Genomic DNA, 26,535 nt, shown 5'->3' with positions numbered 1-26,535 from the left:
GTCTTCCTGGCTTCAGGCCCAGTGCTCTATTCACCGCTCCACTTAGCTGCCCTGAGACATATATGTAAAGAATATATCTGGCGAATTCCTGGTACTGAGAATCTTTTTCTTCCCTTGTAGAGTCCTCAGTGAGTTCTCTTTAGATACAGACCCACGTTGGGCACTCATCCCAAATGGGCTCTCAGGCTCCGTGCCTTGGCTGAGTCTCTAGCTGACCTTCTTTGCTAAGGAAGGATTCCTGCTCCTTGAAGCTATCTCCATCCTCAGGTGATCATCTTCCCTTACCTGCAACAGGCAATTACATGCCTGCCTTCAGTCACTGCTGCTTGGGTCAATGCTTCAGACACTGTCTCAAAGGTCTCCCTCGACATTTGGACCTTTCAAAGATCATGAGGTCAAGATCTGAACATTTCCATATTAAGATATTCATTCACTAAAGGTTATTCACAAAAGAAACCGAGGCAGCCATGTGCTAACAGCCTTCTGCCAGTCAGGCTACCCCTCCACACAGTTCAGAATTAGTCTCATATCTCCAAGCTGGATGGAAGAGAGAAAAGAAGGAGCAGGTTGCCTCTTTTGTATGTACACTCATAGAACTCTTCATCATCATACAGCACAACCCCCCTGAATCGTCATCTCCACTTCCAAACATCTCTATTACTGTCCAGTGTAATAACCATCCTCCTGGTCCCCCAGGCTCAAAACCTAGGTGTCATCCTTCGCTCTTCACTCTCCATCACCCCTCCTATCCAAATCTGCTGCCAAGGTCTGTCAATTTTTCCTTCCTAACATCTCTTATATACCTCTCTCCACTCGCTCCTCAGATCCTACCTAGTAGAGTCTCTTATCACCTATTGCAATAATCTGCTCCTTGGTCTTCCCTCCTCAAAATCCTCCCCATTCCAATCTATCCTCTACTCAGCTGTCAAACTGACCTTCCTCAAGTACAAGACTGACCATGTCATTCCCTCATTCAATAAACTCCAGTGGCTCCCTATTACCTCCTGATCAATTATAAAATCCTAAGCCTTTTAAAGCCCTTCATAATCTGGCCCCTTCCTACTTTTCCAGTTTGTAAGGTTAATGGGGAATAAGATCTTCTCCGCCCATCAATAGGTCTCATGTGGAGCCCATTAAGGGAAGCTTGCTTGTAGGAAGGCTTACACACCTTTTGCTAATTTCTAATTAGGTGCTGAGTCAAGAGGGTTGTGATGCCTTCTGGCTCTGCGCCTATAAGCTGAAAGAATATATATTCTGAGAGGTGAGCTTTTGCTTTGGTGGGGCTCTCTTACAAGAAGGATCTTGTGATTCCCTGGTTGAGACTCACATATGTTCAGAGCTCCCTGACTGCTTAGAGGTAAAGGCTCTCTCAATCCAGTGGTGAATGTAAAGTATATATAGCAATATTACTTTGATTCAGGAAGTAGAGCCCTGTCTGTTGGTCTTTATTTCTCTGCTCTGTTCATATTTTATGTAATTAAAGATTGTTGACTCCTGAAACAGCCGTCTTTCCTAGTAAAGCAGATAAAAGAAGGTGTGTTAGCAGCCATCCTGGGTATGCCAGTGTGGTTGCCATTACACGGTCATCTTATACCTTACTGCCCTCGGTATATTCTGTAATCCAGTGACACCAGCCCCCTTCTTGTTGTCCTCACATGACATTCCCTCTCCCAATTCCAAGCATTTCCCCCATGCCTGCAATGCTCTTCCTCCTCCTCTGAGCCTCTTGGCTTCCTTCAAATCCCAACTAAAATCCCACCTTTTGCAAGAAGTCTTTCCCCATCCCCCTTCCTGCTGGCTTCTTCCCCATGTAAATGGGGTGTTCAGGAAGACCAGCACCTCTGGTGTGAGGGCTTGCTGAGCCCTTTTTGGGGCTGCTCATCCACCTTTGGTGTTCATCTGACCCACCCAACTCTCACCTGTGGCTCCAAGAAGCTGTAGCATGCACAGCAGACATACCCCGGTAAAACTGTCAGCCGATGGTCTAAACCAGGTCGTGGGTGACTGACAGGCCTCAAACACATTGGTGAGTTAGGAGGATGCCCACCCCAAGCATGTGAAGACTTCCCAGCAGAATGGCCAAATGAGAACGATTTGTTCTAAGGGCCATGAAGGTGGTTGAAGCAGGTGCTATGGAGCCTTGGGCCTTGGTCATCCCCTGCATCCTGGGCCAGTCATCCTTACTTTTGTTCTGCCCCTGGACTTTGATGACTCAGGAAGAGAGAATAAAGCTGATGACTTTGTGCAACTCTTCCTCATTTAAATCCATTTCACCCATGAGCCAAGACATTATCTCATGATGTTATTGGTCCTCTTTGAAAACAAAGGACAAATAACAAGTCCTTCCCTCTATTGATGATTTATTTACCTGTGTATAGTCTGTACATAGTTGCTGGTATGTTGTCTCCCTTATTAGACTGTGAGCTTCTTGAGGGCAGGGACTGGTTTTTTGCCTTTCTTTCTCCAGTGGTTAATGCGGTGCCTGGCACAAGTAGGTGCTTAATAAATGCTTGTTGTTGGCTTGACTTGATATATAGATCTGAGAATCATATGCATAGAGATGATAACTGAATCTATGGGAACTGATGAGATTGCCCAATAGGATCACATAAATAGAAAAGAGAAGAGGGCTCAGGACAGAGCCTTCAGGGACTCTCACAGTTTGTAGATGTGACCTGGATGAAGGTCCAGCAAAAAGAAACTGAGGAGGGGTCATATAGGTAAGACGAGAACCAGGAGAGAGTAATGTTTGGAAAACCCATAGAGGAGAGAGTATTTAGGAGAAAAAGGTGATTAATAGTGTCAGAGGCTGCAGAGAGGTCAAGAAGTATGAAAATGGAGAAAAGATAATTGGAATTGGCAATTAAGAGATCACTGGTACCTTTGGAGAGAACTGTTTCAACTGAGTGATGAGGTCAGAAGCCAGACTGCAGAGGATTTAGAAAAAAGTTTGAAGAGAGGGAGGGTGGGTACTGAGTATAGATGGCTTTTGCAAGGAATTTGGCCATGAAAGGTAAGAAAGCTATAGGATGACAGATAGAGGGGATGGTAGAATCAAGTAAGGGTTTTTTAAGGATGGGGGAGACATGGGTATGTTTATTGGCACCAGGGAAGGAGCCAGTAGATTGGGGAAAAAACTGAAGATGTGTGTAAGAGAGAGTGGGGAAGTGGGGTCAATTTGTTAGCAAAGTTGGGAGTGGGTGTGATCAAGGGTGCATATAGAGGGGTTGGCCTCGGTAAGGAGAAAGGCCACCCTGACAGCTGAAGAAGTCTCACCCTAAGCTTTCACATGATTTCTTGGACCAGACCTAGGCAAGATATATCTGCACATTCAAGTAATAATCCCCATAGGTCAGCGTACCTCTAATACACAAGCAATTGCTTGGAGAAAGAGTTGGCCAACAGAATTTCCTTTGCTATTTAAGGGCTCTGGCACCAAAAAAAAAAAAATTCAGCTCATATTTATAGTCACTGTGAAAAAAAAAGATGCAGAAATTTGCAGCAACAAAAAGACAAAGGTAGTTTCCAGTTATAGTTTTGCATAATCTCCCAAAGAGGACAATGGTAAAGTGAACACACTCACGGTGACCAAGCATGCTCCCAAATCCTAATCTGGTCATCAATTCTTAACAGAGATCATGTTTATCAAATGAATACTTAATTTTTTTCAACAGGAAGTCCTGGGTAGTACAAGTTTCTACCATCACCCATCTGAAATGAAGGAAGCAGGGTACTTTTTGTCAACTCTTCAGTTGGGCCAAATTTGGGCAATGTGATTAGTGTTGTTTTTCTTTTTATTATTTTTTATGTTCACACTGTCGTCATCGCGTGCATTGTTTTCTTGTTTTTGCTGACTGTTCATCTAAGTCTTCCTGTGCTTCTCTAAATTATTCACATTCATCTTTTCTTACAACACAATAACATTCTATTAAATTCATGTACCACAATTTGTTTAGCCATTCCTCAGCAGATGGGCACGTATTTTGTTTACACACACACACACACACACACACACACACACACATACACACACACATATACACCAGCACCCCTGCTTATACACTTTGGTGCATATGAGATTTATTTTGCGTCTGACCTTCTTTGGGTCTAGACTTAGCAGTTGGATTGTTGGGTCAAAGAGTGTAGCATTTTGTATACATTTTAAAAATGAATTTTGTTGATATTTACTTTTCCCAATATATCGCTCCCCTACCCCCTCTTAGAGAGCCATCTCACAACAACAAACAACAACAAAAGACACTTCATAGATTATGCTCTGGATTTACTCTCCCAAAGTGGGGCCTCCCAGGCAGCTAGGTGCTGAAGTGGATAGAGCACCGGCCCTGGAGTCAGAAGGACCTGAGTTTAAATCTGGCCTCGGACATTTACTAGTCCAGTGACCCTGGGCAAGTCACTTAACTCCATCACCTTCCCCCCAAAACAAAAAACAAACCTAAGTGAGGCCTCTTGGATCTCCTCTTCTTCACCATTCTAGTGTTAGCCACTGAGTGGTTTGGACATTCTCTTCTCTATAGCCATCCTCTTGAGCCCCCAATGCTTATATTCCCCCTGACATTGACTCATTTAAGCACTTAACATTGGTTAGCTTTTACAAAGTGAAATAAAACAGTAACAAAAATACAACTATTTTCTGCCAACATCCTGGGGGCACATTCTCCCCTATATCACCTAGGGAGAGTGGGCTCAAATTTGGCAGTTTTTACATAGCATTCATCCCACGAAGTTCCATCATAGAATATGAATTCCAGATGACCCCTTATCATGAATGCCACTAGGTCATTAATACCACTGGGCTAGGTTTGGATAGTCACTTCTTGCTCCAGAGGTAGGTCAATGAAGCTAAACTGACTGCAAAACCCAGAATTGTCTCTCCAATTTCCAGACTCCTGGAGGTTTGCTCTCCTGTCCTTTCAAAATTCACAAGGTTGGAGCCTCCAGATTAATCTCCTTGACCTAAATCAAAAGAATAAAAATGAGTCAGGCAAATGAGTCACAAAGCCTCAGAGATTTGAAAGACAAAGGGCTCTGCTCCTACCATTTTGTTTCATGGGATTCTGTCAGTAGGTCAAACCAAGAGCAGAGATCTAATCGTGCAGAGCAGCCAAGGAGAATGATCAGTCACTAGCCCAGTCCTAGCTCTGTAGCCAGGGGAAAAGGCTTCTCTTGAGTGTGAAATTAGCAGATAGGAACCAGCTACAGACTATATCTCCATACTCAGGTCTCTCTACAGTACGTCACTCCATATCATCAGGACTCTCCCAGAAGCAGATACCAAAGCCTCTTCCACACAGGGAATTTGCGTCAGTACAGCAAGCTGATACATTGTACATGTGTCAGTCCTCATAAAGTGACCCATCATCTGACTAATGTCAGATAGTTATCCTCTCCTCTTCAAAGAAGGGAGATGGGTGCCTTCTGTTGAGGCCAACCTTGCTCAATATACAGTATATTCATTTTAAGTTACCTTTTAGCATCATTACAGATGCCTTTCCAAAGTTCCTGGACCAGTTCACAGCTTGCATAGAATGTGCCTGTCTTTCTGCAGCCCCTCCAACATGGGCAAGGTCCAGTTTCTGTCATCTTTGCCACCTGGGTGTGTGATGAAACCTCAGATTCTTTACATTTGTATTTCCCTTAGTATCAGTGATCTGGAGCAATCTTTCATTAGTCTGTTAATAGCTTACAGGTTTTTGAGAACCCGTTTGTTCTTTGACTATGTTATCTCCTGGAAAATGGCTTTTAAATCTTACTTATTATATATTTATGTTAATTCTCTCTATATTTTGGATAAGGGATCTTTACCATATATTTGCTGTAAAGGCTTTTTCCCTATCAAGTTTCCCTTCTTATCGCGGCTACATTGATCATGCAGAGCTTTCCAGTTTTGTGAAACTGAAATAAGCTAGTCCATCATTTGTGATCTCTGCTCTCTCTTCTTTAGGTAAAAATTCTCCCTCTCACCATCTGTGAAAGGCACCTGATTTGGTTATCTTTTAATTTTTAATGGTGTGATCTTTGATATTCAGGATGAATATTCATTTGAGCTTATTGTTAAATATGGTATAAACGACACAGTGGAAAGACCACTGTCTCTGGAGTCAGGGGACCTGGGTTCAGATCCTGATTCTGATCCTTCCTATTAGTGTGACCTTTGGAAGTTAAGTGGTACAGTGAATAGAGTGTCCCGAAATAGAGTCAGGAAGATCTGAGGTCGGATCCAGCCTCTGATCTGTACTGTCGGTGTGACCCTGGGCAAGTCCCCCGTTTGCCTCAGTTTCCTCATCTGTAAAATGGGCGGTAATAATAGCATCTACATCCCAGAGTTGTTGTGAGGATCAAATGAAATAATATTTGCAAAGCCCCTGGTACAGAGCAGACACTGTGTAAATGTTGGTAACCTTTTCGGACTTCAGGGTCCCTATCTGTAAAAGCAGAGGGTTGGATTACATGGCCTCCAATGTTCCTTTCATTTCCAGATCCACTTTTCTTTGTTGGTGTAAGGCTATTTCTGCTCTCCAGTTTCCCCAGCAACTCTTGCCTGAGTTGCCCAACTCTTCCTCAATTAATTTATATTTTCTAGTTGATTGAATTTCATGATTTTCTGATTTTTGCTTTTCTACTGTTTCACTGATCTGCTTTTTCTATTTTTTTAAATTATTTGCCAAACAGTTTTGATGATTCTAGCTTCCGAATATAATTTTGTGCCTAGAAGTGCCATTCGAGTAGGAGTTAATTAATGCTTGGGGACAGACTGACTTAGCTTGGAATCAATGCCGGCTATCTGATGGAGTGGCCCTAGACTTCTAGATGGCACTTGCCCCCTAAAGGCCGCTGATTGGGTCCTCTAGGATTCCCTGGGGAGGAGAAGGGTCACACTCGATGCCTCCTCTTCTGCCTAGTATTAGCCTAGGCTCCTTTGTAACTTGCTTATGAAAAACCAAATTCAGCTCTTACTATATGCTTTGACCTGTGCCAGGCACTGTGGATACAAAAATAAAACAAACAAAAATGTGGAAAGTGGATAATAACACTCCTACTTTTAAAGCGTTTTTTCTCTGTTATACACATAAAAGAAATGGGAGGGAAGAAAAGGAAACTGTTCCACCGATGACCCCGAGTGAGGCGGGCAAAGATGCCCTCCCCCTCCCACATCACGCCCTGGCACCAACCTGCCTCACTCTAGCTGCCTCCGTCATTTCCTTGAGAACTAAATATCCCCAAACTATTGGTCTGCGTGTCCCTAGGAGCAGCAAATCCTGCCCCGAACGAAAGAGAAGCACAGATCCTCGCTAACTAGGAGACTACGGGTGCGGCCCCTTTAAGGGGAAGAACCTACTGTTGCAATTGACTCCTGGCAGAATGTATCCTTTCCGTTGGGCGGAGCCTATGCGTGTTGCTCTGACCAATCCAGGAGCTCTATTTTCCGCGGGAGATCCGAATTTCGCGGCACGCAGTTTGGCGCTAAAAAAAAAAAAAAGGAGCCCTAGACCAAGAGAAAGGAGGGAGGACTGGCGCAAGTGGAGCGCGGTCGGGGACCAATCTGGGCCTATCCCCGGCGGAGTGAGCCCCGCAGCCTCCAGGCACCCGGCAGGGGCCCCGGCCCCTTCGGGTCCTGGAGCCAAGCCAGGCTTCACCTGCGGGGCTGCCTGGAGGAGGCGGCGTGGGCCCCTCCTACCCTCCCCGCCCTTCTGGGGTTTGCGGCTGCCTGACCGGCTCGGACCCGGGCCGACCATGCCCATCACATCCTAGCCCCCGCTTGGCTCCCAAGCCCCAGCTGTGTGCGCTCCTCCGTTCTCCCCAAAGTCTCCAGATCGTCACCCCAGGCCCGATGTTGAGGATCCCCAAGGGGGTCTCCCCGGCTCCGGGGGGCTCCGCCCCGGCCGGACAGCACAAGCCTCCCCAGCCGCTGCAGATCAAGAAGGCCCTGCCAGTGGTGAGCCCGGTGTGGACGCCCGACGTGCGCAGCCCGCAGGGGGGCCCGGTCCCGGTCAGCCACTTCACGCCATTGTACCCACCGATGGTGGCCGCCGTCGCCCCCGCCGCCTCGGGCAGCTGTCTGGACGCCACCCCGCAGGGGCCCGGGATCCGCTCCGGCCGCGCCTCCGCCGGCCGGCTGCCGGTAATACCCGGGGACCCCTCCCTCGTTCTCTCCTTTCTTGTTCCCTTTATCCCTGGTTTCTCCTCCTGCTTCAGGAAAAGCGCCGGACTTTTGGCAGGTCGGAGCCCCAGGCTTTCTGGAATTTTATGTGGTCCATATCTGTAAATGGGGAGGGGGCACCTTGGGAAGGTTCGTGGATAATAGGGTTTAACTGAACGTGCCGCTTCCCAAGCCAGTGAGACTAGGGACACGTGCCCCTCTTTTGCAGGTCCGATTTTAGCTTTCAGAGTCTCCTGCCCTATTGACACGTGCCCCTGTACAGATATGGAAACTGAGGCCCCGCGGGGGATAGAGGCTTGGCCATGGTCACAGGTGGTCGGGCTGGGTCCCCGGACCTCATGCACTTTGCATTCGAACGTCCTCGCTCTTCGAAGCATTTCAGTCCAGGATTCCTTCATTCTAGCAATGGTGTGTGTCTATTAGGGTCGCTTTGATTTGCCTTGTTTCTTCCCCGGGCCTTCAGTGACATCTGCGCCCCCACCCCAGTGAGATGCAGGAGCCGTGAGAATGGGCCAATTACTTTCCCTCTCGGGCCTTCAGTTTTCTCATTCTGGTGGGGGGTGGGAGGGGAGATCATGGGCTGGAAAGCAGGTTGTTGACTTCAGCTCTACCATACAAACACATAGGCTCGGCCAAGAATGGAGAGACCAGCGGAGTAAGGGGCTAGGGGAAGGGGGAGATGTTCCCACGGTCTAACCCTGACAGCCACTTCCCATGTTATTTCTAGGGTGTAATCCCAGGTCTTGTCCCACCCCCAGATCCCATGGCTGAGACTCTTCACCCCCTGCTTCCTCCTTTTAAAAGGGTGTGACCTGGAGGTTTTCCAGACCAAACCATCGGGTGTGCCCTGATTTTACAGTGCCCCCTGAACTGAATTTTTGCCAATGAACTCTATATTCTGACTGGGACCTTTGGTGTAACGCAACCTTTAGGGCAGGGCTGGATAGTCCAATTATCATCTTACACTTTGAAAAGAAAAAAAAAAGCAACTCCTTTAGAGGCAGAATCCTGGTCTCAGCTCTGAGCCGGGCTGGGCTTTCCCTCCAGTTTTGCTAGGATGGGTGTAGCTAACCTTGGAGAGCCCAAGGTCACCTCCAAGCCCTGCTGAGGCTTCCTAGAAGGGAGGATTTCAACAACAGTCACTAAAATCCACCAGCCCTTGTTAAGCATCTCTTAGGATACTAAGACAACAGTGAGAAAATAAACCCCAGTTTCAGGGAGCTTGCTTTTTAACTGGGATAGGAACGAAATCTGATTTCCGCCCTATAGGGAACTTGTATCTACCAGTACAATCGGGCACCTTCTCTCCATTTTAGTCTTACGTTGTTGCCTGAGGTACTGAGTGGTTTAAGGATTTGTCTTGGGTGGCCCAGCCAGGAAGGGTCAGCGTTGGGACTAAAGCTTGTCTTCCTTTCCCAGAAGCCGGCTCTCCACGATAATAATAAGACCGCCTCTGCAGTAGCTCACGTATAGGGCACCAAAGATTGCACCTTTCCTATCTCCCTTAGACTTCTTGATAACCCTGAGAAGTGGTTCTTTAAAGGATGCCCATTTCACAGATGGAACAGAAGAAGCCCAGAGTGTTGAAATGACTCATCTAGAATTCTGCTGTTACTTAGTGGCAGGATTCAGGTAATCCTGACTTACAAAGCTGGGGCTCTTTCCGTGACACCCCAGCTGCCTGGGGGTTCTTTCTTCAATACCCCTTCCTTTGCCCTCCCTATCTCTTCCCCTGGCACCCGTGGCCTTTATGCTGCTCCCCACCCCCTTCCACTCAGGCCTGAGTTCCTTGGACAGGTCTAGGTCAGGGATGGGAAACTTGGGGTCTCGAGGTCACATGTGGCCTTCTAGGTCCTTGGGTGCGGCCTTTTGACTGAGTCCAGGTTTTACAGAACAAATCCTTTTATTAAGGAGATTAATTCTGTGATGTTTGGATTCAGTTAAGGCTGCAAGTTCCCCACCTCTGGTCTAAGTTTATTCTTTTTTGTTTGTATGTTTGTTTTTATTTATTTTTTTTTTGGCCTAGGTTTATTCTGTGGTCTAGCAGTCATTCCCTGAGGGTCAGGTCAGGTCTGGTCAGCTAAGGTGCTAATGGGTATTTAATGAAATTACCTGAACCATGAATATGTATAAATAGCGTTTTAAATTCAAAGAATGATAGGGTCATAGGATATGGAAGCTGGTGGGAGCCTGGGGAGCCAGGGACTTTTCTGCTGGAGAGGACCTTTGGGACCAATTGAATGCCCTAAGGCCCAAGAGAGATTCCTCGTGGTAGAATTTAGTGGAAACTGGCATGGAATTGGGAGACGGGGCACTTGAGGCTCCCACTTCGCCACCTGTGGGACTTGGAGCTAGCCGCTTAACCTCAATGGGCTCTGGTTTCCTCCCTCTGTGAAATGGGGTTTGAATTAGACCTCAGGTGACACTAGCTAACATTAGTCTAGTGGTTTAAAGTGTGTAAAAAGCCTCTCCAGGTCGTTCCCTTAGATCCAGTCCGATGGCCTAACTCGGGCCGGGTCATTAATTGAGTCAAAGACCAGAACTGGGGGCTTCTGGCTTCCTAAGTCTGGAGGCTCTGCTTTAACTGTCTATGAACTTCTTTGTGAATCGAAAACTCTTCTGTAATGCAAATGACCGTTCCCTCTTTTATCTGTTGGGGATGTGACAGCCCTTTGGGGCCTCTAAAGGCCTACATCCCTGGAGCTGCTGCAGCTGCAGGGGGCTGGGCCTGGGCAGCTGGGCTCTACTGAGGTATGGGGGGGGGGTGACTGGCAGGGTGGGGGATGGTGCCACATTGGTAGTGGGGGTGGGAGGGGATGGAGAGTACAGTGATGGGTACTGCAGGGTGGTGTGCAATGGATTTGTCCATTTCTGCCCCTGGCTGGTTTCTTCTAACTCACCTGGGGCTCCTGTAGCTGAGAGCTCCGTATTCAGAGGTGGTTAGAAATGGAGACCATTTCCTCCTCTCCTACTGCCTTTGCCTCCAGTATGCCATCAGCCAGGTCTTCTGGGTGTAGGGCCATAGAGCTGGCCGCTCCCCCCAAAGCAGTGGGGAGTCCTTGCTACAGGGTCCCCTTGCTCTTGTTGGATGAGGTTGTGGTTCGGGGTTCTTCGAATCATAGGATGTTAGGAATGAAAGAGCCTTAGAACACAGAATGTCAGAGCTGGGAGGGCCCTTAGAACACAGAATGTCAGAGCTGGGAGGGCCCTTAGAACACAGAATGTCAGAGCTGGGGAGGGCCCTTAGAACACAGAATGTCAGAGCTGGGAGGGCCCTTAGAACACAGAATGTCAGAGCTGGGAGGGCCCTTAGAACACAGAATGTCAGAGCTGGGGAGGGCCCTTAGAACACAGAATGTCAGAGCTGGGAGGGCCCTTAGAACACAGAATGTCAGAGCTGAGAAGGACTTTTAAAAGATGTAATTAGTCTGGGATTTCTTTAACCTGGGGTCTGTAGATAGATTTTTTTAAGGGGAGTGGTGTTTGTGAACTTGTTTTCCATTTTTAACATGTATTTTAATGACTGCATTTTAATAGAATTTGTTTCCTTTTTAGTCCTATGGATTTTTATTTATTTGTTTAAAAACATCATTCATAGAAGGGGCTCATAGGCTTCACCAGCCTGCCTTAGGGGATCTATGACTCCAAAAATATCCAATCTTCATCACAGATACTGAAAGGTCTGGTCATACATGCTGGTCCAAACACCCTCTCTTTGTCTTTCTGTGGAATTAGATAACTTTCCACTGCCCCACTTTGAAGAGGAGAAAACTGAGGCCCAGAGAAGTTGGTCAAAGACTCTGCCCCTATTACTCATTCACTCAGTGCCAGAACCAGGGATAACACCCAGGTCTCCTGACAACCTCCCCTCCCCCACCCCCAGGGGGCCTTTGCCCTCCCTGGCCCCATCCTTGCTTCCTCCTCTTAGCCTTGGACTTTCTTCTCTCTCTCTCTCTCTCTCTCTCTCTCTCTCTCTCTCTCTCTCTCTCTCTCTCTCTCTCTCTCTCTCTCTCTCTCTCTCCCCCCCTCCCATCCCCCCCTTCTTCCCTCCCTCCCCCTCTCACCCTCTCTCTCCCTCTCTCCCTGTCCTGGCCTTTCTTGGAGTTGAGAGCCTTTTGACAAACCCCGAGCACCGGGGAGAGGCACCTGGAAAGGAGTTAGACACTTTTTAGTGTTAAGAGTTGCCTGCCTAGGCCTCAGCTTCCTCATCTGTAAAATGGACGTGATATTTGCATGCCTTCTCTCATTGGGTTGTTGCAGGGCAAGTCCTTTCCATGCCATCAAAATGGGGTAGGTTTGTTTAAATTAAGACCCGTGATTTCATTGAGAGACTGTTCTTGTGTAACTTGAGAGTCTGGGGGGCGGGGCAGGTGAGGCTCAAATTGCTTGTAGTAGGTCACCCAGGGCAAGGGCAGGGGCAGTACTGGACCTCTCACCTTCCAGCACTTCTACATTGTTGTTGTTTATTACTTAATATTTATCCTCGCACTAAAGCCCAGGTACCCCACCCTCCCATGAGCAGAGACTCCCCTCCCCTGTGATTGGCTGTGGTTTCTGGGGCCCCAGGGCTGGGCCCTGGAGAGCAGATGTGGCCGTGGTCTGATTTCCCCAGCAGGTGTTTCCCAAGCCTGGGGAGGATGGGTGGAGAAAGGAAACTAGGCTGGGGTAGGGGATTCCTCGGTTGCTGGCCCTGACGGCTGGGCTGGATGGGTGGATGGATGGGTGGATGGATTGATGGAGGGACTCGCCCTCAAAGATCCCTTTGGGCTCTGGGGTGCTGTGGCAGCACCCACCCCTCAGGAAGCTCTGGCCCTGGCCTCCTGGTGCCCTGTGGGTGCTTAGCTTGGGCTCTGAGCAGGTGGCACAGGGCCAGGAAGCCCTGCTAAGGGGGAGGGGTTGTGGGTGAAGCTTTACCCTGATAAGGACCAGCTGGGAGGCTGCTCTCCAGCCCCACCCTACCCTGCCCAGCCCTCCCCTACTGGCCCCTGGAGATAGGCAATGGGCCCAGGGGTGCTGACTTGAACATCCCACAAACAATTGTAAACCCCATGCTCCTCCCCCCAGCCCTGGTAGGGGGTACAAAGATAAACAACAGCCTTGTACGTGAACTTAAAGAAATTGCAATTCACACACGGTAAACAGATTGTTCAAAAAAGGGGAACCCTCTCCTTACCCGCGCCCCTGCCATAATATTGTTGCAGCCACTTGAGATAGGCTGTGGGGAAGTAGTTTGGTCTCGGCCCCAATACTCTGCTGTGTGACCTTGGGCCAGTCACTCACCTGCTCTGGGTTTGTTTCTCACTGTGTGAATGAAGAGAGAATTTCAGAGGTTCAGCCCAGCAACTGACTTGGTTGGTTTTAACCTTGTATGGTTGATTCTGTGGTTATGAAAGCTTTCTCCACTCTGCCCCCACCCCTGGCTTGAGCCCTTGCCCAAACACTGGCTTCCCTCCCCTGGAGCACAGCACATACTTAGGGGCTCCTTGGGACAAGTCAGGAATCCTTGGCCAGATCCACTCCAGGTCAGAACTTGGAAGATGGGAGTGCCCCCTCTGGGGATTTTGGTCTGTTTGGTCAAGGCTTACGTTATGGAGCCCCTGGAGGTTCCCTGCTAGACACAGCTTCTCCAGCAAGGATAGGGAAACTGAGGCACTGATGTGGCTTCAGTGTCCTGGCACCAAGAAAGAGGGTGTGGGGCCTGGGAGGGTCTGGTTCTGTTTCTATATTCTATTGATTTCCCTCTTTTGGTTTTTAGGGTTTCAAGGCCAAGAGGAAGTTGGATCTGGAGGGGATGGGACGGCAGGGACTCTCTGAGTTTCGGACCCCCAAGGGGAAGTGCAGAGGAGGAGATGGCCTCCCAAGTCCCAAGAGTGAGTGCTCCGGAGCATGACAGGAAGGGGATGGTCCAGGGGATCCTGGCTAGGAAAACAAAATGTGCAAATGAGCTTGGCTTTCCTAAATCTCTGCTCTGTGTCTAGCGCATTGTGAGCATGGACACGCAAAGGCGTAAAAACCATGAGTCCTGGCTCTCAGGAGTCACAAGCATAGAACACAGAATGTCAGAACCGGGAGAGCCCTTAGAACACAGAAGATTAGAGCTGGGAGAAGTCTTAGAATTCATTGCATTGGATATCGCATGGTGCCTGACAGGTGACCTGGCCCTCTGGTTTGGGCCCAGTGATAGATTGCTCTGAGACCTGTGACATCTGTCCTCTGAGTACTAAGTGAGGGAAGGGCTCATTATGCCACGTTGGATGCCAGGACATCATTTTCTTTGGCCACTGCAATTCTCAAAGAGCCTCAGCTAAGGTGCAGAAGAGTTACCTTGGTGATTCAGTGTGCTGTGGGTTAGAATATTCCCTGAGGGCTCAGGAAGACCTGGGTTCTGAACCTTCCTAGCTCTATGACCATAGTAAACAAGTCATCTAACTTTTCTCAGCCTCGGTTTCTTCATCTGGAAAATGGGTGGGCCAACACCTATACTATCTTCCTCACAGGGTACCGATGAAGAAAGTGTTTTCCAAATGAAGTGCTATATGATTGGGAACTATTATTACCCACTCTGATAAAGTCACCAATCCTTGGTATGTTGAGGCACAAGTAGCTTACTCTGAGCTCCTGGATGGTTTTGTTTCTTTAAAAATGTCCCATGATCCCCCATTCTTCTCCCTCATTCCACATACTCCCAGATCCCATAATTCTGAGACCCTGAGAACTGGCTGGCCACCGTTCCACCATTGAGTGGCTTCCCTGACCCCAAAGTAGGCCAGCTCATAATAGCAGGATCTTACCTGAGGTTTTGGGTGGTATTATGGAAAGAGTGGTGGGCATGCAGTCAAAAGCCCAGCCTCTATAATTTGGATGGGTATGTTTAATTCATCCTCCATTAATCTATCCATAAAAGGGCAAGACCCCGGGCATACAAAGAACCTGACTGCAACGAAAAAACCCGATGAATACAACTACAGTATTCTGGGTTTTAGTCTGCAGGGAACAATTCTATTCATTTAACATTAAATCCGCTTTTACCTTGGAGAAAGATGTTCCCAACTGGCATAGTCCCTTGTGCCCTTTGAAATGACTCTTTTCCAAAATAGTTTACATTGATAGGAATCCTCAATTAAGAGAGGATGTTTTAAAATGCAGGCTGGGTTACCATTCCAGGATTGAGCTTTAGAGTCGTGTCTCTCCGCCCCCGCCCCATTCTTCCTGCACCACTCCCTTCACTCCGGGGGTTAAATTTCAGTTCACCAGTACCTTAATCCTTTCTCAGTGGAGCGGTGTAGGGCTTGGTACCTGTCTTGCCAGGCAGAGATATGAATGAACTGAAGTTTTTCTTAAGTCTTACAATATCCGACTTAACTCTGTCTTTAAGGTAACGGACACCCTTAAGGTATCACATGTTGGAGTTGTCCTATCATCAGGTATCATCCTTAATCCATTCCCCTATAAAAAATCTTTTGTCCAAGTATCAACCACCTTTCCAAGGGACTTGTCTCTGAGGTCTGGAAAGGACTTCAGAGAAAAACAGCAGTAATGGCTATTAGGTCTACAAAGCACTTTCCATGTTTTAATTTATTTTGACCCTCACAACAACCCTGAGACTTAGGTGTGATGACTATCCCCATTTTACAGATGTAAAAACTGAGGCTAAGGGAGGTTTACTGACTTGCCCAGGATCACACAGCTAGTAAGTGAGGCAGGATTCAAATTCTTTTCAGTTTTATTTAAAAAAGAGGTTTTAAATACATTTAAAAGAGGTTTAATTAATAAAGTAATAAAACAGATTTTTATTAATGATTAACATTTATTTTATATACTTTATATAATTAGCGCTGATGATGAACATAATATATTTAAAGAAGATTTAATAAGAAATAGCATTTATAATGAATTTATTAATATTTATATAATTACTATTATCAGATAATAAAATATAAAGAAGATTTAATAAGAAATAATATAATGGATATTATTAATAAATAATATTCATTGTTTACCTAACTAGTATTAATAATTAATTTAACCTAAGCCTATTCAAATGTTTATTAATATTATATTATAATTAAATTTATTAATAACAAAATTTACTGGTAAACAATATTTAAAGGTTTTAAAACTCAGAATCACAGAATTTTTACCACCAAAAGGGATCACCTGGTCCAGCCTAGACTCTCTCCCCATACAAATATTTTGTGTAACATTATATGAGTGGTCATCCAGTCTGTGCTTGAAGATGCCACCATCTCCCAAGGCATCCCATTCCACTCTTGGATCCCTCTGCTTTGGGGAAGTCTTTCCCGACACTAAATGTCCTTGTCTCCATCCGAGGAGTCTCTTCTCCCAACATGTCCGGTCCCTTCTGCTGCTCTTCCTCAGGTGACACGGACTGACAGTTCCTCACCATCCTGGGTGGCCTCCTGGATACCCTCCAGCTTATCAGTGCCTAAACAGTGGTGCCCAGACCCGGACAACGGCCAGAGCCTGCTGGTTGGTCTGTCTCCCTGCCTCCAATCTCTCCCAGACACTCTGGGCCCTGCCTCCACTCAGATGTCAAAATCACCTTCCTAACACGAAGGTCTGGCCATGCCGCCTCTCTCCTATTTCATAAACTCGGCCAGCTCCCTATTACCTCCTTCTCCTCTCTGGCTTTGAAAGCCCTTTATAACCTGGCCCCTTCTAACCTTCCCACTCTTCCCATCTTATTCTCCTCCTCGTATTTTTCCGTCCCTTAATACCAGCATCATTGCTGTCTCTCAAGACACTCCCATCTCCAGATGCTGGGCATTTTCCCTGGCTGTGCCCCATGCCTGGAATACCCTTCCTTCAAGGCCTCCCTAAAACCAGCCTTCTATATGAAGCTTTTTCCTGATCCCCCTCAGGGCTCATGTTTCCCCTTGGTTATCATCTCAGTTTTATCCTCTCTATATATCCTGTTTGTGCCTGGTTAATAATAACTAGCACCTTTACAAATGTCTCATTTGAGCCTCACAACAACCCTGGGAGGAAGCTGGTATCCCCATTTTACGGATGAGGAAACTGAGGCAGAGAGGGGTTAAAGTGACTTGCCGGCTAGTAAGTATGTGAGGCCAGCCTCGAACCGGTTCTTCCTGACTCTAGGCTTAGTGGCCACCTGGCTGTCGTCACCTCTATTCTTGGAGGGCCTGGGACTATTTTACTGCTTTTCTTTATTCTTCATCACAAGGGATAGCTTTTGGCAGGGGGAATGCCTGTGTTTGGAGGCAAAGAAGATTTTTTAAAAAACATCAAGAAAGGAGTGAGTGGGTTTTTTAAAGCACCTACCATGTGCCAAGTACGGGGCTAAGCACGTTGCGCTGATTATCTCCCTTGAGCCTCACAACCACCCTAGGAGGTTGGTGCTGTTATTATCCCACTTTACAGATAAGAAAACGAGGCAGGCCAGGTTTAAGGGACTTACCCAGGGCCACACAGCTGGGAAGTGGCTGGGAAGGACTTAACAAAATTTAAAAAAAGAAACGAAATGAGAATTAGGATTCCCTAAGCCAGGTCTTTGCCTTCTTTTCTCCCTCCTCACCAGCCCCCAAGTCCCCGGGTGAGAAAACAAGGTATGATACATCCCTGGGGCTGCTCACCAAGAAGTTCATTTACTTGCTGAGTGAGTCAAAGGATGGGGTCCTGGACCTGAACTGGGCGGCCGAGGTGCTGGAAGTCCAGAAACGGCGCATCTATGACATCACCAACGTGCTGGAGGGCATCCAGCTCATCCGGAAGAAGGCCAAGAACAACATCCAGTGGGTGTAAGTGGCAGGGAGGGACCCCCAGGGAAGAGGAGGAGGACAGGTCTGTCCTGGCTGAGGTGGGGGGGGGAGCCTGGCCTGAAGGCAAGGACCCCAGACCCTCAAGGAGCTGAGCTGGGAGGCCTGGATGCTGAGGGATGAGCTGTGGAATCCCAGCCCCTTTATTAGTCTGGGGGGGAGGAGGCTGTTGGTGCGATCCCTGGAGCATTGTGGGTGGTCACAATAAGCCTCCCCGACTCCCTGCTCCTAGAAACCAGGATCAGAAAGCTCCCTCCAAGGGGCAGCTAGGTGGTTCAGTCAGTAGAGCACCGGCCCTGGAGTCAGGAGGACCTGAGTTCAAATTCGGCCTCAGACGCTTGACACGCTTACCAGCTGTGTGACCTTGGGCAAGTCACTTTACCCTGCAAAAAAAAAAAAAAAAGAAATGGAAGCTCATCTAGGGCAGGCAGGTTTCTTTCTTTGTGTTCCCTCGCACCTAAACAGAGTGCCTGGCATCTCGTAGGTGCTTAGTGCTTGTTGATCTAGTGAAGCAATGAAGTCATTTCTGCACTCACTTCATTCAAATATTAAGCGTGAAAATCTGGATTGGGCCAGACTCAGCAGCCAGCCCAGTTGTGTTACCTGCCCTCCAGCTTCAAGGCCCACCGATGCTGGGACCAGGCCTGCCCAGGAGTTAAGAGTGAGGGTGTGGGCCTCTCTATTCCCAGAGGCAGGGGAATGTTTGAAGACCCAGCTGGGCCCAGGAAGCAGCAGACCCTGGGGCAAGAATTGAAGGAGCTGAGCAACACTGAGGGGATCTTGGACCAGCTGATTCAGAACTGCACTTTGGATCTGAAGAACCTGACCGAGGATGAGACCAACCAGAGATATCCTTCTTTTGAGGAGGGGGTCTGGGACGTGTGGATGGGGGCAGGGAAGGGGGACTCCTACTGGGAGTGAGATTGCTCTCACCCAAGGGGAAGGTCCTGGAAGCCTCTAGAATTTCAACAGATGGAGGTTACCAGTAGAGAATGCACTCTAGGTAGAGGAAGGTTGTGAGCAAAGGTGCGGAGATAGGGAAATACATATGGCACCAAAGGAGTAACTGAGTGCTGGTCAAGGAGTAATAGGGAAGGGCCTTTGAAAACCAGACTGAGGAGCTTGGAGCTGACAAGACTCCCATTGCCCTTAACCTGGCTTCTACATTGGCCTATGTAACCTACCAGGACATCCGGGCTATAGGAAATTTCAAGGACCAGACGGTGATTGCTGTGAAGGCCCCTCCTGAGACTCGCCTGGAAGTCCCGGACCTGAGGGAGGTGAGGGGTAATTGTACTGTTCTACTAGAAATCCAGGATTTAGGGAGCTTTACCCCCCACAGGGGATCAGTCATCCAACAGGCTCCCTGGGCACCTATGTGCGCTATGGTCACCAGCAGTCCAGGGAACTCTCATGCAATGTTTCGTGGAGCCTGATGGTATCCTAGGAGCGTGAGAGTGGGAACAAGCTTTAGAGCGTGGAATGTCAGATCAGAGACCTGAGGAGACAGAGTAATAGTGGTGAGTGGGACAGTAAGACAGTTTTAGAACATACATGTCAGCTGGAAAGGACTTTAGAACACAGAATGTCAGAACTGGAAGGGCCTTAGAACACAGAACATCAGAGCTGGGAGGGACCTTAGAACCCAGGATGTCAGAGCTGGGAGGGGCCTTAGAACACAAAATGTCAGAGCTGGGAGAGCTCTTAGAACACAAAATATCAGAGCTGGGAGGGGCCTTAGAACACAAAATGTCAGAGCTGGGAGGGGCCTTAGAACACAGAATGTCAGAGCTGGGAGGTGCCTTAGAACATAGAATGTCAGAGCTGGGAGAGCCCTTAGAACTCAAGACATCAGAGCTGGGAGGTGCCTTAGAACTCAAGACATCAGAGCTGGGAGGGACCTTAGAACCCAGGATGTCAGAGCTGGGAGGGGCCTTAGAACACAGGATGTCAGAGCTGGGAGGGGCCTTAGAACACAATATGTCAGAGCTGGGAGGTGCCTTAGAACTCAAGACATCAGAGCTGGGACGGCCCTTAGAACACAAAATGTCAGGGCTGGGAGGGCCCTTAGAACACAGAATGTCAGAGCTGGGAGGTGCCTTAGAACACAGAATGTCAGAGCTGGAAGGGCCCTTAGAACACAAAATGTCAGAGCTAGGAGGGGCCTTAGAACACAGAATATCAGAGCTGGGAGAGCCCTTAGAACACAAAATGTCAGAGCTGGGAGGGTCTTTAAAAATTTTCTAATACAATATGACAAAATAGATACCAGTGGGAGACTTGGAAGCAGGAAGACCTGGATTCAGGCTCTGCATCATATGCTTTCTAGCTATGACCCCCAGCAATTGCTTAACCTCTGTCTGCCTCAGTTTCCTCATCTGTAAAATGGGGATAACAGCCCCCACTCCACCTGTTATTGTAAGAATCAAATGAGATCATGTCCCTAGGGGACATTGCTGACCTAAAAGTCCCACAGCAATGTAAGCTGTTGTAAGAGAATGACTTACCCAGCAGCCCCACAATCTGCTAATGATAGACTATAGCTTCTCCAGACTTCCAGCCTAGTGTTTCTATGCTAATGAATATATGCCTACTGTCTGTGTATGCACACCTACTGTGTGTGTATATATGCCTACTGTGTGTGCCTACTGTGTGTGTGCACCTTCTGTATGTGCCTATTGTGTGTGTGTACCTACTGTGTGGGTGGGGGTATGTGCATACAACTACTCTGTGTGTGTGTGTGCCTACTCTGTGTGTATGTCTTGGAGGAGGGCTCATTGAGGGGCAGACCAAGCTCAGACAAAGGCCCTCGCAGGCTCCCCAGCTTCTTAAACACCAGCAAACCTGCCCTGGAGACGTTTTTTCCTCTCTCTTCTCCCAGGACAACCTGCAGATTTACCTGAAGAGCACCAACGGACCCATTGAGGTGTACCTGTGCCCGGAGGAGAATAGAGAGGCAGGCAGCCCCTCCCAGGTGGCTGCCCACTCTGGCCCAGGCCCCTTCACTGGCCTGCCCAGCAGCCCCAGCAGCTCTTGCGGCCTGGATCTCATTGCACCCTCAGGTAGGTGCTGAGCCAGGGGTTGTGGTCTCTTTCCTCACATTCTGGGAGTAAAGGAGGACACAAGTCCATCACCCCACTCTGAGACTCTAGGCCTTTGAAGCTCCCCAAAAAGTTTCTTAAGCTTAGACTTTAATTTTACTATGATAAGGATCATCAGAAAGGATTCCTTGATTACATACTTTGTATAGGACATTTAGAGCCCAGGAGGGGATATGGAGAAACTTAGTCTGATCGCAGTCACTGAATCACAGATTCGGTGGGAAGTATTGAACATGGAGGGCCCTTAGAACACAGGATGTCAGAGCTGGGAGGACCTTTAGAACACAGTGTTGGAACTGGGAGGCATCTTAGAACCCAGGATGTCAGAACTGGGAGGGGCCTTAGAACCCAGGATGTCAGAACTGGGAGGGATCTTAGAACACAGGATGTCAGAACTGGGAGGGATCTTAGAACACAGAATGTCAAAGCTGGAAGGGACCTTAGAACATAGGATGTCAGAGCTGGGAGGGCCCTTAGAACTCAGGATGTCAGAGCTGGGAGGGGCCTTAGAACCCAGGATGTCAGAGCTGGGAGGGGCCTTAGAACCCAGGATGTCAGAGCTGGGAGGGGCCTTAGAACCCAGGATGTCAGAGCCAGGAGAGCTCTTAGAACTCAGAAGGTCAGAGTCTCCTGTGCTCCCGTTCATGTTACAGAGTAGAACACAGGCTGAGTGAGTGCTTTTCCCCCGACCATGCCGCTCCTTGGTGATGGCTGGTTCTTGGACCCTAGCCCAGTGGTCCTTGTAGCCCAGCTGTCCCTTGTGTGTGTGCAAAGATAACTTGCACTGCCTGGTGCATTGAAGGAGTGCCGTGTGCATGGCATACATAATAAGGATAACTGGAATTTGTCTGACGTGTTAACGTTTACAGGTGCTTTATGTATATTATGTCATTTGACCCTCACAACAATCCTGGGAGAGAGGTGCTATTAATGTCCCCGTTTCAGAGATGAGGAAACAGGCTGACTGGTCTCACAGCCAGCCAGGAGGTATCTGTGTCTAAGCTTGAACCCAGGTCTGTCCTGTGTCCTGGTCTATCTGTCTTCACTCTGGCACCACTTACCTGCCTCCATTCCATGTGCCCTATGTGCCATCTCCAGGGGTGTCAAGGCAGGAGTGACAGGTGATAAGGAACAGCTTCCTGAATGAGGTCGGGTTTGAATAGGACCTTGAAAACCTTTGGATTTTCCTGGCTTCCTCCTCGCAGGGGCTCTTGGGGCTCTTGGGGCTGAGGTCTAGACAGGAGGATAGGTTTCCCATCTCTGGACCCCGCCTTCTCCCCACAGATCCTCACCCCTCCAAGTGATAAGACTGTAAGTCACAGCCCCCAGGCCTTGATACTGGGCTGACGATAACATCATTGAGTCAGACGTGTTGACTCCTGGCGGGCTTTTACATCCATTATTTCATGAGACCTCGAAACCTGCTGGGGTCACTTTACAGTTGAGGAGACCAAGGTTCTCAAAGGGGCCACAAAAATGAGAACTAGGTCTGCGAGTTTCCCAGTCTGATACCTTTCACCCCACATCCTTCTCGAGACTCAGAATCCCCTGGGAACATCCAGGAGCCACCGCCCCGTTTCCCTGCTTAATTCCCCTGGCCTCCAGCCCAGTTCCCCATCTCTTTGGCCTCGGCCTGGGCCCCACCCTGCTCTTCCTCCAGTACCTTAGCCAGGGGTGGGGTGCAGCCTTTACCTACTGAGCTGCCGTTTGGGGTGGGAGGAGCCCTCTGAGTTTGGGCAGGAAGGTGATGCAACCCAGGCTGGCTTGAGGGAGTACCAGGCCTACTCACAGCCCTTCCAGAGCTGGGGAAGAGACTGGGGAGCGCCAGCAAAGCCCCACCTCCCCGAATCCTTCCTCCTAGAATGCCTGCCCCAGGGCCTGACATTCTGCCCTTAGGAAAAGTGCCCTTTGGAAAGTGAAGCCTTCTTTGGTCTTCCAGAGTCCCCTGTTAGAAAGGTAAAACCTTAGGCCTTTATGAACTTGGGGCTTAAGGAGGATATGTTTCATCTTCTAGGAGTGGAGGGGGAGCCCAACGATAAGAAGCCTCAGTTTTTCTCCTAAAAAATAGAATGTTAGGCATCCTTAGGATGGTGGGTCATAGTGAGAGGGGTAGTATTTTGGGGGAGTGGGAATTCCAAAATTCCGTTCCTTTATCTAGATACAGAGCGTAAGACAGGGTAGAGAGAACTTTGGACCCCTCCCCGCCCCTTCTAGAGCTCTTCCTGCTGTGTGATGTTAGGCAGGTGTGACATCAGCCTGTAGGTGGCGCCATAGGGCTCAGAGCACAGAATCACGAAAGACCTATGTTCAGAGTGGACCTCAGATACTTACTAGTGCTTTGTGACTTGGGGCGAGTCACTTGTCTTCCTCAGTCTTGTCAAGCATAAAACAGGCACTGTAATAGCACCTGCCTCCCCGAGTTGTGAGAATCAAATGAGATCATGTTTGTAAAGCACTTCGCACAGTGCCTGCTGCATAGTAGGTGCTCAAAAAAATGCTTATTATTGACTCTTCCCCAGGAAAGTGACTATATTCTTCCAGGCCTTAACTTAATGATCTTTGATGGGTTGTTTAACTCGCCCATCTGCAGAATGGAGAGGTTCTGGGGTCAGATCACCCAATCTCAGAGCTAGATGGGACTGCTAAGGCTGTCTGAGTGTACATGGACAAGAACCCCCCCAGCTGACAGTGGCTTGGAGGCTTCCAGTGACAGGGAGCTCACCCCCTGACGAGGTTAGCACTCAGTGGTATCGGATAAGGGAAGATGGCTGCCTTTGTAATTATCCTGAGATAATCTACCTCTCTGGGCCTGTTTCCTCATTTGTAAAATTCAGGGACTAATTTGTAGTTAAACTAATTACTCCCTGGGGTCCCTTCTAGGCCTGGGATCCTGAGGTCTCACCTTGTGAGATCCTTTTTGGCCTGGCATTTGAAGATTTTAGCAGCCAGCCTGTTTGTAGGGCTGCTCTTCCCTGAGGGATAGGGAGCGTCCCGTGTGGGGTGGGAGCTTGATGACTTGGTCTCTCTCCCTAGCCGTGGCTCTGAAGTGCCAGCCGTCCCAGGCCCTGCTGGAGGTGAACGAAGGCCTCCTGGACCTGCCCCACCCACTCCTGCAGCAGACGGAGGACCAGCTCCTGTCCTCGTCCCTGAGTGGCTCGCCTCTGGTCACCTTCTCCCCACCCCTGGATGAGGAGGACTACCTGTGGGGCCTGGATGGTGGGGAAGGGGTCAGTGACCTCTTTGAATCCTACGATCTGGGAGACCTACTGAGGAACTGAGTATCCTCGGCTCTCCGCCTCTTCATCAGCACCAGGCGCTCAGAGTGGCTGTTCTGGGCCTGGGGAGGTTGGAGGTTGGGGTCAGGGGAGCGTCCTTCCCCTTAGGCCCTCCATAGCTCCCCAGTACCCTCCAGGAGTCAGACTCCAGTAGCAGCAAAGTTGGGGCAGCACCTGTTTGTGGGATGGTGTTCAGGGCTTGGATGGGGTGAGGCAGGGGTGGCAGGTTGCCTTCCCTCTATGTCCTGCCTGGGGTAAGGACTGCTCTTTTTCCTTCTGATCCCCATCTCTGATCAGTTCCCAGGTAACGCTTCTCTCCCTGGCTCCCCGGCTGGGTGGAGGGGCTCCTTCCTGGTGGGAACCCACTCCTCAGAGGGGTTTAGATCCAAGTTAATGGTGCTTTGGTGTGCCTCAGGGCTTTGGAACCCACGATGCACTTAGTCATTATTCTATTTATTTGGGATTTTCAGGTCTGAATTGCTTCAATATTTTGCCCAATTTCCCAGGGGTTGGTTCAGCAGGGAAAACATTCATTTCCCTGGTTTTTGTTTTCTTTTAAAGAAACATATACTTTCCCCAATGTGGCCAGTCCCCTGCCTCCATACCCCTGCCCCAACTCAACCACTTCCTGGGTGGCTCTAATACCTTAGTGGGGAGGGCTGCATGTGTGCGTGTGCGTGTGCGTGTGTGTGTGTGTGTGTGTGTTCATGTGTCCATCTGTCTGTCTGTGGGAGGAGCCTGGCAGAACGTTGGCCAGACCAGCTATGCCAGTGACTGGCCATCCAGGTCCTTCCCTTCCCCATTCTAGGCAGACCAGGACCCTGTAGGCAGCTGAAGGAATCTTGGTTCCCTTAACAGATGGGGCCTGCCTTATTTCCAGGGCCCGATGGGAGTTGTTCCATGCCAGCTCTGCACCTCCAGCCAGTCACAGGTTCCAAGCCTGGGAGATTTGCCCTTTCTGTCTTGCCACCGATGATCCAGGCCCCTGATGTGTGTGGCCTGTGATGTGACTGATGGGAAGGTGACTGGTATTCCCTCCCAAAAGGCACTTGGGAGTGGTAGGAGATGTGTGTGGCATTCCCACCTAGTCTGAAGGTCCTGATTTGTTAGGATACTTCTGAGCCATCTCTAGCACTCCCCTCACATCCCCCCACCCCAGCCTCCTTCTCCCATTTTTTGATTTGATCCTTTCTGATGTAATAGCACTACCTGTAGGGGGATGGAGTTGGTGGTAGTTCCCAGTAGGAGACCCCAGTTCATTCCACCTCCCCTCCACTCCCCTTACCAACCACCTTTGTGAGAATCTACTCACATCCCTCAGCTAAGTTCCACTGGCCAAGGGGTTGAGGCCCTGTCATCCCACCAGGGGGGTCAGACAAATGCTGACATTCAGTGCCCTTAGGTGACTGCTGTGACCCAGTTCCTCGGGGCTCTGAGACGACTCTCCCTTCCTGTCGCCTTCCATGGGGGATTGGGGGCTGCCAGCAAAGATATGGTTTTTTTGGGGGGTGTGGACCCAAGCCCTCTTGGCACTGGGCTGGGAAGCACTTTTTATTTTTTTAAGTTGAAATTTGTGGCATTAAATTCGTTTGCAATGTGAAGTTAATACAGTTGCTCCTGAGTGTGTTTGCTTGGCACCCTTGGAGCCGGGGATGGATTGGTTTTACTGACAGGTTGGAGATGAAAGTGCTGGATGTTTGGAGCCAGGCTCAGGTGAGCCCCATTTAGTGGCATCTGGGAAGAGATATGCCCAGCTCCATGTTCAGAGGGAGAGGAGGGCTGATCCTGCTGTGGTTTCACCTGACTTGGCTTGGCTCAAAAACAGCCCCTTATTGGGGGAAGAAGAGGCTGGGGTCAGTCAGCTCCCCCACCCCTGGACACAGTTAAGCTCCTTCATTGAGGAATTACAGCCAAGCCAGCGTTCTCTATGTCCCGTCCAGCAGTTACCCAGGAGCTCTGGTCCTCCAGGTGGGAAGCCCAGGGTAACCAGTTGGGATACAAGGAGCACCCAGAGACCCTTTTGACTCCTTGTGTGGTGGGGGGAAAGAGGAGAGCTGACTGGACTTGGCAGAAAACTTTGCTAGTCTGAGAACAACTTTCCAGGGGGAGAAGAGGCATCTCATCTGCACAATCTTCAAGGAAGGGACTATGGGGTAGATTAGCTTTCTATCAGCTAAAGCTAA

General features: G+C 49.0%; 1 protein-coding gene across 1 annotated transcript; it reads left to right on the top strand.

Moving 5' to 3' along the window:
- Positions 1 to 7,849: 7,849 nt before the first annotated feature.
- Positions 7,850 to 25,016, top strand: E2F2 (E2F transcription factor 2). Its single transcript, XM_036746318.1, has 7 exons — positions 7,850 to 8,140; positions 13,935 to 14,049; positions 17,739 to 17,958; positions 18,666 to 18,824; positions 19,142 to 19,256; positions 20,858 to 21,038; positions 24,111 to 25,016. Exons 1-7 carry the CDS (start codon positions 7,850 to 7,852, stop codon positions 24,353 to 24,355), a joined length of 1,326 nt encoding a protein of 441 aa, XP_036602213.1. The 3' UTR covers positions 24,356 to 25,016.
- The last annotated feature ends 1,519 nt before the right edge of the window (positions 25,017 to 26,535 follow it).

This window comes from Trichosurus vulpecula, chromosome 2 (assembly GCF_011100635.1).
Source record: "Trichosurus vulpecula isolate mTriVul1 chromosome 2, mTriVul1.pri, whole genome shotgun sequence".
In the NCBI taxonomy this organism is placed as follows: Eukaryota; Metazoa; Chordata; class Mammalia; order Diprotodontia; family Phalangeridae; genus Trichosurus; species Trichosurus vulpecula.
This window is presented reverse-complemented; position numbering and strand designations above follow the sequence as displayed.